Below are 11,459 nucleotides of genomic sequence, written 5' to 3' on the forward strand. Positions count from 1 at the left end.
AGCCTTCCTCAATCTGGGGCCCTCCAGATATTTTGGGTGGCAACTCCCAGCATTCCTGATCATCAGCCATGCTGGCTGGGGCTGATAGGAGTTGGAAGTCCAAAACCTTAGAAGGCAGCACGGTGGGGAGACTGCTCTAATATTATCCGCATGGCTGCTTTCCATGCTACAAAAGTAACCTCTGAATTTCTAGGACACATAGGAGAGTGCATGCTGTGGCACTGTCACCTGCCAGCGTTGCCCCCATTTCTGGGCAAAAGCTACCACAGGAAGGAGCTGCATTATAGATTTCTCCTATGTGATCCAGAGCATCTAACTTTACCTTCATAGCATGCAAAAGGACCATGCTACAGCAGCACCTACACTATGAAAACATAATGCTAGCCCATGGTTTATTTAACCCATGGGTTGTTAAATTCTGGGTTGTCATGATGTGTCAATGCACACGCACTAACAAACAATAGTTTGTTAACCACAAACACCCCAGAAAGAGAACCCATGGTTTATTGTTGGGTTGTGAACTCAGGATTCTTTAAACCATGGGTTGTCATTATGTGCAAACAGAGAACTGTGGGTTGGTCGAGGGTTGATTCATCAGGCTATAGAGAAGGCAGACAAGAATGATAAAACAAAAACAAAGAACAGCTGCTCTACATGCCAGTACTACAATGTTGCAAAGGCATTTGAGACACAGGGAGGGTGCAGACGAAGGAAGAGGGGAACATATAAACCCCGCATAGGGTAAGAAACCATGGGTTAAATAAACCATGGGTTAGCAACCAGGTCACTGTCTTTTCTATTGCCCTGCTAAAAGGTGAGGATTTTTTTACTCCCCACTCCCCCCAGATTTCTGATTGGGTGGAGGAAGTGTGGTAAAATTCTCACCTCTTGGATGTAGGTATGTGTAAAGGGAGTCCCTGTAATATATCACTTGTTTTGGTCATTTGTTTTTACCAGGTTTTGTAAGCTGCCTTGAATGCAACAGTTGGTAAGGCAGCAAGATAGAGAGCAGACTGGTAACCAAGTATAGGCTCACGTAATTGGTTTACCAAGTGGCTTCAAACACAATGAGATCAGTTACCACTTGGGAAATTATCTGTGTCACATCAAGCTGTCATAAAATGTGGCTCAGAACATGGCTGGAAACTACAGGAAACTGGTATCACATGTTGTTTCAGACACCTCAGCGAGTTGAGGCCACAACTTGGGAAACAGTCAACAGTAGTCATCCAGTCTTTTCAAATGCTTTGCATCAATGTTCTCTATGCAACTTAAGGCAGAGTTGCATTTAACTGGACTTAAATTTAAGTCCAATTAAATTTATACCAATCTACCCCATGACTATGTCTTCCCATCACTTGCTTTATGACAATAATGTAGGTTCTGAAGTCAAATTAGAACACAGGAGGGGGAAGGAGTTACCTGAAACTCTTTTTTAAAAACTGAATTAGTTACCAGATATTTTATGAAATACAGTCTGTACAAATATTACAAGGAGTCACAAAATAAAATCTATCCTGGGACAAACATTTTAATCAGGATCATCAGCAGTTCATTTGAAATAACAGTCGTTACCCAAGATGGAGGAGTGGACATACATTTAAAGGATATCTGCAGTTGCATAAAGGAAACAAAACTTTCAGTGTAGTTCCCGTTGAAGAAGCTCTGTAGAAAAAGTAAGGATTGCAACAGATTCAATGTAAAGGCATGTTTGCACTTTGTCACGTTGCTTTTGAGTTTCAGTTTGCCCCTTGTAGTCCTGATGCTAACCACTGCATGCTTTTTCTACATATACAACTCTTTGGATCCTTGATTTGGGGGTTCACACTGTAACACTGACAGTTAATGCTGATCATGTATAGCTGCACCCATACCCCCATACAAATCATATAGATGTCACCAAAAGGAGAGAGAGAATGAATGAATGAATGAATATGGCTGAATCTTGAAACGCTTCAGAAATAGTGAAGCTGATACACTTGAAGTCAAACATCCACTCCCACTGGAAAGAAAATTGCTGAAGAATGGGTCTAGTGAAGAGTGGTGGGTGAGTGGACACAATAAAGAACTTCACAACGTTTTTCTTTTGAAAAAAGCTCACATCAGGGGGACCATTTAGGGAGGACAGTTCCCCATCCCTTCCCCATTCCTTCCCCATCAAATTGCATGTGTGATGACTATGGAAGGAGCACTTGCATATCTTTACGAGATAGAAAACAAACTGCAAATTCTCTTCAAATATACAGGGGTGGGGGACAGAATTTAATCATTAATATACCATAGATGGTACACAGGGCCTACTGCCTGCGAAGCACCACTCCATGGTGTCCCTCTCCCTCGACCCCCAGTCAACTCCCCTCAGCACCTGGGACCAATTGTATGGTTACTTAGATCCAGGCCACATATCTACCCCTTCAAAGACTGCTGAAAGGTATGTCCCCCGTCACACTAAGGCTATCAATAGCTACAAGTCATGACAGCTATATATTACCGCCAGCGTTGAAGGCAGTACATCTCTGTATACCAGTTACTGGGGAACATGGGTTGGAGAGTGTTACTGCACTCATGACCTATTTCTGGGCTTCCCACAGGCAGCTGGGTGGCCACTGTGTGAACAGAATTCTGGGTTAAATAGGCCTTTGGTCTGGATCCAGCATGGCTCTTCTTACGTTATCAGGTGGCACATTTTAGACAGAACTAGATTAAAGGACCATGAAATTTTAGAGGTGTAAACAAATGATGTAAACGAAATTATAAAAGACGCCGCGTGGGGTTGCCCCTGCTGTAAGTAGCCTGATCGTTGCCAGGAGACGTGGAGTGGTGTCACAGCAGTTCTGCTGCAGTGCCTGATCAGACTGTCTCTTTCCCTCCTACAGAGTCATGTTGCTGCTCTGCCTGCTCTCAAATTAGAGGGGGCCAACACCCCGCACCATTAGTGAGGTCCCCCTTAGCAGCTGTTTTTGGAAGGCCGTCAGAGGCTGAAATTGGTGTAGAGCTGGTGTGGTGTAGTGGTTAGAGTGTTGGACCAGGACTCCATAGATCTGGATTCTTATACAGAGATTGGCGGATCTGTCAAGTCCATTTCGACAAACTTGCTCCTTTTCCCAACTCCAACTCTGTTTCATGCTCATTTTGTGTAGACCTTTTTTTATGTATGGAAAAAAATCCATACATATTTTTGTGCACATTTTCAAATGGAGGCATGCACCATTGATGAATGCGTGTTGGTGCACATTTTAGAAAATTATGCAGCATATTTAGAGATTCTCAAGTACAGTTGCATGCATCTTGTTGTTGCACACAAGAATCGATGGATGGGAACAGAACAGGAGAACAGTGGCATTAGAAAAGGAACAGAACAGGAGAACCCAAGGATGCTCTTCTAAAACCATTCAAACAAACTAAGGGAGCAATCCTACCGGGATAGGCAGCCGCCTCCAAACTCGGAGGCAACCACCTATCCAATGCAGGGCAGGAGAAGCGCGGAGGGGATCATCCCCTTCGCACTTCAGCTGCCCTGCATTTGCAGCTAGACAGCTGATTTTGGCTGTCTAGCCATGGGAAGGTGGAGCGGGGGAAGTGGCTTCTGGACGACATATAGGATGTGTCATACCGGCATTTCCGCCCTCCCCGACCTGGAACGCCCCCTGGAACACCCTGTTCTCACCACTCCACACTCCTCTTCCGAACATGGAGGCGTTCCGAGCTGCCTGCGAGGCAGCGTGGGCAGGGGGGAGGCTTTCCAGGAACCGACCTCTGAGTGCGGGCTCTGAGGTCGGTTTCTGGAAACCGACATATCCTATGGCCATCTAGCTGCTGACTAGTGGCCATAGGATTGCTCCCTAAGTGATTCAAATGAAGCAGTAACTCTTTTTCCCAGGTCATGCTGAGATGATGGGGCAGGGGAGGAGCATTTATCCCACAAATCCAATGTGGACCAGGGAAAGTCCACTTTCAGGAGACATTCAATCCAGTCATGTCTTGGCTGGTGCAAAAAGGGATGCTCCAACAGCTTCAGCATCCTATCCCTCCCTTGAACTTTGTACACCAAGGAGGGCCTGCCCCAGAATATGAAAACCACTCAGTTAACCTTCCCAGATTAGAACATCACCAAAGGTGACAGAAGATCATTTGAGAAGACCAGTTTAGGTTACAGCGCACAAGAAAGAACTTGGCACCCACCAAAGTTGTAGCTTTACACAAATATTTACGCCTTGCTTTTAAAATAGAACTCTTTATGATGCATTGTTAACAATTATGTTTACAGCTACATTATCAATCTAAAATGCAGTCTGAAGTCGGCCTTGCAAGTAAATCCACAAAGATTAGCAGCCCACAACATACATTGTTAGCCTGCCTGCATCAACATACCTAAGGCTCAAACCACACTAGTTCCTATAATTACATAGCATGTAGCTGAACCTTGCTTTATTAGTTGAAAGTAAGCATGCGCAGCCCAACTTGGATGGAGACCAGACCAGCATGCACCAAGACGGGAGGTTTAACTCTTTCTCCCTTGAGCAGTTTGCTTCCTGAAATCTCCATTGAATGGATACTTTTTTTCTTTTTCAAAGCTTCTGCGAAGAGGGGCAGGGGGAGATGTCAGGAAGCAAATGGCTGGTAGGGGGAAAGTTTAATCCTCCCCTCCTGGTGGACATTGGTCCCCATCCAAATAGGGGACATGTGCACTTACTCTCAAGTAAGAAAGCAAGAGAGGGCATCAGCTACATACTGTGCAATTAATGTAACATGTAGTTTGACCCTAAGTAACTTGTGGCTCAAAGGGAGAACTTTTGGTTAAGTTTCCCTGCCCATTTGCTTGGAGGAGTTTCCAACTAGCCAGAGGGAATGCTTGCAAATGGCCACAAAACACACTTTACATGGAATGAAGAGCCACTTAAACATTAATGTCCCAACACTGTTCTTGAGCCAGACTTCTGCAAATTAATAGCAGACACAGCTGCAGCACAAGCAGCCTTCCCCATTCAGTAGCACGGAAGGATTAGAGCCTCACAACCAAAGAAACATGCACACAGAAGCAGATGTGGAAGCAACATCATCTCCATTCACTTCAGACTAAAGGCTGCTTTGACTCTTGCTTCCACCAGAGATGTGTGTGCACAGAGAAGCTCATGTGTGTGCACACATGTGTGCAATAAACAGTTACTTGAGGTGAACATGATTACAAATGGGTAATTGTAATATAGTTGGCGAGGCGGGGGGAGGACACACGAGGCTGCAATTAAGCATTTACTAAATCATTGCCTTGGAAACATCAGGACTAAACACGAATAGCTCTTTTACTTCTAAATGTATGTAACAAAGTTATCGTTACACTCTAATTACAATATGTACAACTTAGTTTCCGAAACCTAAAATCTGCAACATCACTAAAAAAAATGCATGCAATTGTCAAAAGGCATACTATTTTAAAATGCTATTAATTCAAGAAGTGACACTTTGCACTTACATACTAAGCCAATGCTGACACATTTTGGTCTCCAGCATAATTTTTATCACCAATACATATCACTTTCCGCCGTGCCATCAAAGCCACCCTGCATCACTGAGAAGGTGGGGGAACTTTCTTCAGGTCAAAGACTTTCCAATAACAATTATTTTTAAAGTGCATAAAATATTTTGCTTATAAAGCAAGTTTACCACTGATGTTTCCGTTACAAAGAACTGGCTTACACATGGGTGCTCGTCACATGACAGCAGACATCAAAAGGTACCATGAATCTATGAATAAGCCATCACAGACCCAATACCAGATAGCGTTCCATTACACCACACACTTCAAAAACAATGCTTTGAGACAGTCAGTTTTCACATCATGCTGAACGATCAAGTGATGTAAACACGTGTGAACCAGCTCCAAGACTGCATGATTTGTGTTCAGTTTTAGCCTCCAATAATGGTAAAGGCTACAGTCCTCTTAACCACTTACTATCAGAGTACACGTCCTCTGAATTTTATTTTAAAAAACGCTTCCAAACCCAATAGTTCCAGGATTGTCACAAAATCTTAGGAGTTTGTAATCTGGATCTCCACTTCTTTCAGGCTCCCATTGTGTTCAACATTCTGAATTCTTTACTTTATGATTACTGAAAGCACCTGTAACATTCAGCGTGGCTGCTTTACTCCTTACAGGCAAGATGTTTCATGCTATAAAACTTCATCTGCCATTTAGAACTACATAAACTGTACCAATTATAAATTAAATATTCTAGCTGGGATCCAAACAGTTACTTGTGGTGCTGCTTAGTGCTATTTTAAGTGGGATTTTGGAGTATTTTTTTCCTTTGAACAGCAGACGCAGGACATTATAGTGTGCTGCTTTTAAAAACAGCTTGCTCTTTGAGAAACACAAGTCCAAAGCCCTCTTCGGAGCATGAAACACGTTACACAGTTCTTTGGATGCTGGACCTTCATTTCACTGGTATTATAAATAGCCTCAATGCATTTTAGAGAATGTTAAAAGTTCTGTTCTATGGGCTGCGGTTCACACAGAATGACAAGCCAAAATTCCAGAGAAACCTAGTTTATCATAAATCAGCTCTATGCTTGTTCAATGTTTGCTCCCTCCTCCCTACTACTGCACCCAGTATACAAACTAGGTAGGTTTTGCTCAGGGTGTTGTCCAAGCTGAGGACTCCTGGCTTACTGCTCTCAAAGCAGACAGGAATCCTAAACCAAGAACAAACCGTGGTTTGCAATTCTGGCTTATAAGAGGAGTAACAAGCGGGATTCTGGGTTTGGATGACATGCTAAGCAAACCCTTCCAGGTTTAATAGATGCGCTAGCAGGTAGGAGCAAAGCAGGAGGAAACATGAAGATCCTTCTGTACCATATTTCTTCCTGCATTTAACAAAATATAGAGAGAACGCCATAGAACACAGGAAAACAAAAAGAATAATGCGTGTTTAAAGCAAGGAAGCAAGAAAGCAGTGTAACAATGATCATGTTTTGGTTTCAGAATTACAAGCTTAGCAGTAATCAAGTTGGCAAGTGGATTTAAAAAAAAAACTAAGGTTCTTGTGAAGGGGAGCCAAGACAGACCATGTCTCTAAATTACCACCAAGAGCACGGCTGCTGCCACTGCATAGTTGCTCCCACACCACTCACAGTGACACCTGCAACTTCTGTCCATGTGGTTAGGACAAACGGCCCATTAGGAGTACATGTCACTGCTCTAGCAACAAAACCACGCAATCTGCCCTTATCACATGGGCAAAGCGGCTCCCAAAGCTGGGAGCAGCCACAGGGTCACAACACTAATGTCAGAGAAGAGCCATAGGCCAAGATCACGTACCTGGCACAATATCTCGGCTTGCTCTAGGACAACAAATGGCAGCATTCCAATTGGTCTGATCTCTAAAGTTTCCAAGTTGCCAAGCGCCACCAAACACCACAAGGAGGTAGTTTCCAGCTCGTGATAGTGAGGAACAGAAAAGGGTTCTGAGTTCATACAAGGAAAGACAGATAAAACCTACAGAACTGGAATACATTGATTGACTCAAGAAGGATAGCAACCTTTAAAGGGGCATGGATACATCTCCAAGATTTCTAACAAATGCCTAGAAAAAGCAGCTAATGCGCAAACAAGGTACAAAAACTTGAAACGGCAGCAAATATATAGTGTGTATTTTCAGAAACTGACATTTCAATAACTTATTTAATTTAAAGTTTCTAGTCCCAAATATTCATCTGTGCTACAGATGCACATGTAAAGAGATGGCAAGCAGCTGTCCTGGGAAACCAATCCAAAGAAAGCCATCACTCTTCCAAAACAAAAGAATCAGCACTAAAATCCAGAAGCTGAAATGCAGCAACATCTTGAGATCCCTGCAGTTTCAGATACTGTTTCATTCCTCAAAGGAGTCAATCCAGAAGAGAGATCTTAAAAGTTGCTTCCATGAAGTCTACAATATTTCCAGATCTACATGTCGCACCTCAGGATTCCGTTTCTGAAACAAAATTAATCGCACTTTCAACGAGCATGCAGTAAGAGTGTCAATACAGTGTAATGGATCAAGTGTTGGATTTGGATTGAGAAGACTGAGATGGCTTTGGGTAATTCACTTCTAAACTAACTCCCCTTGCAAGGATAAAATGGGATAAAAGCATGGATGCTACCCCGAGCAACTTGGTAGATGGCTGTGAAAATAAAGAATGTGACTGACTGACTGACTGACTGACTGATAGAGAACATATGTAGGATATATCATTTTTTTAACGTTCTTTATTCCATCCATCCCCCAAGGAGTTCCAAGTGGTATATATCAGGGATAGAGAGAAGGTAGATCTCCAGATGTTTTGGACTTCAGTTCCCAGCATTGACTATGTTGGCAGGGGCTTCTGGGAGTCAAAATTCCAAACATCTGAAGATCAACATTCTGTGCAGCCCTGGTATACATGGCTGTCTCTCATACACACACTCTTTTTTCCTCTCTCCCCGCTCCCCCACTGTCTTTATCCTTACAACAACCCTGTGAGGTAGACTAGGAAGAGAGGTAGCAACTGGGCCAAGGTCACCCAGCAAGATTCATGGCTGACAAATCTGAACAGTCTTAGTCCACTATGCCACATCCACACTCACAGCTTCATTGACATACTATTTTTGGCAACTAAGCAACAAACCCTCAAGGAAGGCATCTTCTGCTGCTTTGAAGTGCTCTTAAGAAGCTCTTTATCGTCTTAATGTGTGGCTTGGACAGGAGAAATCCCCAGCAGATTATGCCTGGTAAGCAGAGTGAGGCAATCATCTCAGGCAGCTGACTTGGGGTATCATGAAAGGGCAGCAAATTGTTGGCTACTTAATTTATCATTTTTTTTTTTACTGCCAAGGAAGGGAAGAGAAACTTGTGGGATTTTCTGCCTCAGGAGCCAAAATAATTCGACCAACCTTGGGTACGATGCACCTTGAGTTTGGGGTGGAGGTACTTGCTGCTCTGCCTCAAACAGCAAAATGTTATTGGCCAGCTCTGATAATGCCCGCAAAGTATATGACAAGGCAAGCAAAGGGAAGACAAAGACAAGTTCTCTAGGGGGAGGGGGGAGTGTCTAGATGTTTTGGACTTCAATTCCCAGCATTTCTGGGAACTCGGTGTCTAAATGTTTTGGACTTCAACCCCCAGCATTCCTGACCATCGGCCACTGTGACAAATGTTTGCCCCAGAAGCCTTTGCATCCTGCAAGATTCCTGCATTTGCTACCTTGCAAATATTTATCTAAAACAGAGTTATTGGTCTTCTACATTTCTCTCATGAGCTTATCTCCTCTCCCGTAAGTTTATAATTTTCAGAGAGAAATAAATGATGTATTAAAATGTATTATCATATGCAGGTTGGATCAGTTTGATTCCAACAGAAGCATTTGTGCTGACATGCTGTGATTTTTGACTGACCCTTTTACTAACATAGGAGCCTGCTATGAGAAAGATGAAATTTCCCCAGCTGAATTCAGGAAAGGCCAGTAGTTGTTTCAGATAAGAAAGCTGAAAAGAAAGGATAACTGCTTACTGGACTATTGCATATGTTCAGTGTATGATGCAAATAAACATAAAATATTGTGGGAAGTAAACAGAACTAAGAAATACTTAAGATTTAAAATAGTGAAACACTAAGCCCACAAAGAGAAGCCGATGTTATCCTATTTTGAAGAGAAGTAGTCAGGAAAGCTGACAAGATACGTAGGAAATATATTACTCCCAAATCAAAGCTGGGAACTTTGGAAAAAATAATAACTAATTGTTAGAGAAATTTCCGTTTGGAGAAGTATCAGGTAAGCAGTGCTAATAAGGAATCATAAATATGATGGGGGAAATACAGGGACTTCAGAACCAAACAATGGTTCTCACAGGACGCAACATTTGTCCTCGGGAGGACAATGGCACTGGTCCTCAATGACGTCTTTGTCCCATTTTGCTATCAGCTCAGACATGTCATGGGGTAAGATGCTTTAAACTTTAAAGGAAATGCTCCTAAGTGATTTTTAAAATGCTTTGAAACTAGTGTTTTGTTTGCAACTAGTATGTTTTCTTGTACGCTTCATGCTCTTATATCATGAAATGTAAAAACTGCTTAAGATGTTAACAGTAAAAGATGAAAAGAGACGCCTGATCTCAAGAGTCCTCTATTTAAAGAACTTAAATGGTGTGTTAATACCAGGAATGTGGGAAACTTACAATTCCTTGGTGACACTTTGTGCCTAGAATATGGCATGGGAAATGTTTCCTGCTGATCCATGGTCAAGTTAAGTACAGAAATCTCATGTTATAATATCCCTTGAGAAGGACAAATCTGTCACACCATGCTTGCAGTGGCTTCTGGGAGCTGAAGTCCAAAACATCTGGAGTTCTACCTTTTGCCCATGCCACCTCAGTGCTTGAAATATGCTTAGTGGCCCAACAAAGCCCCAATTATTACAAAAGGATAATTTTCCAGACTGTCAGTTTGGCAATCAAATAGTTGTAATTATCCCTGTTCATCAGCCAACTCTTACCTTTAGTTCCTTCTCAAGCCGGTCTACTTCTGCTCCTAGTGTGTCAATTATATTTTCACCATGTTTAAGCATGAAAGTCTCTAATTCCTCAAGAGTTTTCACCTGCTGGATTTCCTGCCATGAAATTAAGCGTAAGAGCTTTAAAAAAGTGAGGTATGAAATATACGCCATTTCCATGTTGTAGAATTTGCCCATGGTATTAGCAAAGGGAGGGGTTTTTTTAAATGTAGTATATACCACCTTCATGTTACCATGTACAAGAGTAACTGTTTATTTGGTAGCTGTTCAAACCACTATGCAGTCTTATCCCTATGTCAACTGAGGAAGAAACATAAAACAAAACTGGAATAACAACACACTGTTATAGACGTCAACTGGTTATATTCAGGGCTAAGTGTATCCAAGATTCTGCACAAGTGCAGAAAATCTACATAACTGAGTAATATTGAGAATCTCAGGTTTCTTTTCTTTCTTTTAGCCCCCGCAAGTATCTAACCCTTATGGATACAAAGATAAGCTTTAAGGTCCACAAGCAATGACTGCTGAAATCTCCAAAGCCAGAATTCATTTGGACTCCATGTGGTGGGAAGGCAGGGCCTGCATTCCAAATGGTCCTTCTGTATGATTGGCAGAAGCACAATGACGACTAAGGAAATATGTACAAATCTACTTAATTTGCATTATTCATACAGGCTGCAGAATCCAGCTTTCTGCAGTGCCAGATTTGAGCTATGTTGGCACAGTTTTTTGTTTAAATGTAGGTTAAAAATAGCCCCAGTTATATTTACATTATGAATATTCTTCATTTAGAAGACAATCCTTCAAAGCTAGGAAGGCTTTCCTTTATAAGCTTAATTTTTGGGGTAACAAATAACATGTAAGAGCTGAAGATCACATAGCAGAATTAAATACAAAGGCCATGATCCAGCTGAAGCACTCCCATTTACTTTAAG

General features: G+C 42.2%; 1 protein-coding gene across 7 annotated transcripts in view; it reads right to left on the reverse strand.

Annotated features, from left to right (window-relative positions):
* Positions 1 to 1,508: 1,508 nt before the first annotated feature.
* The window catches only part of SLC30A9 (solute carrier family 30 member 9), a 46,765-nt gene continuing 36,814 nt past the window's right edge, over positions 1,509 to 11,459 (reverse strand). For 6 of the 7 annotated variants that reach the window (XM_084856875.1, XM_084856876.1, XM_084856881.1 and 3 more), the window contains 2 exons: positions 10,507 to 10,620; positions 4,192 to 7,970 (listed from right to left, as the gene is read on the reverse strand). In XM_084856875.1, coding sequence (XP_084713001.1) covers positions 7,926 to 7,970; positions 10,507 to 10,620 — 159 coding nt within the window. In that variant the 3' untranslated portion in view covers positions 4,192 to 7,925. Of the gene's footprint in view, positions 7,971 to 10,506; positions 10,621 to 11,459 lie in introns of all 7 variants that reach the window. The other variant, XM_084856878.1, reaches the window with a different exon arrangement.

This window comes from Heloderma suspectum, chromosome 5 (assembly GCF_057233095.1).
Source record: "Heloderma suspectum isolate Gila_16-S chromosome 5, 16-S_ref, whole genome shotgun sequence".
In the NCBI taxonomy this organism is placed as follows: Eukaryota; Metazoa; Chordata; class Lepidosauria; order Squamata; family Helodermatidae; genus Heloderma; species Heloderma suspectum.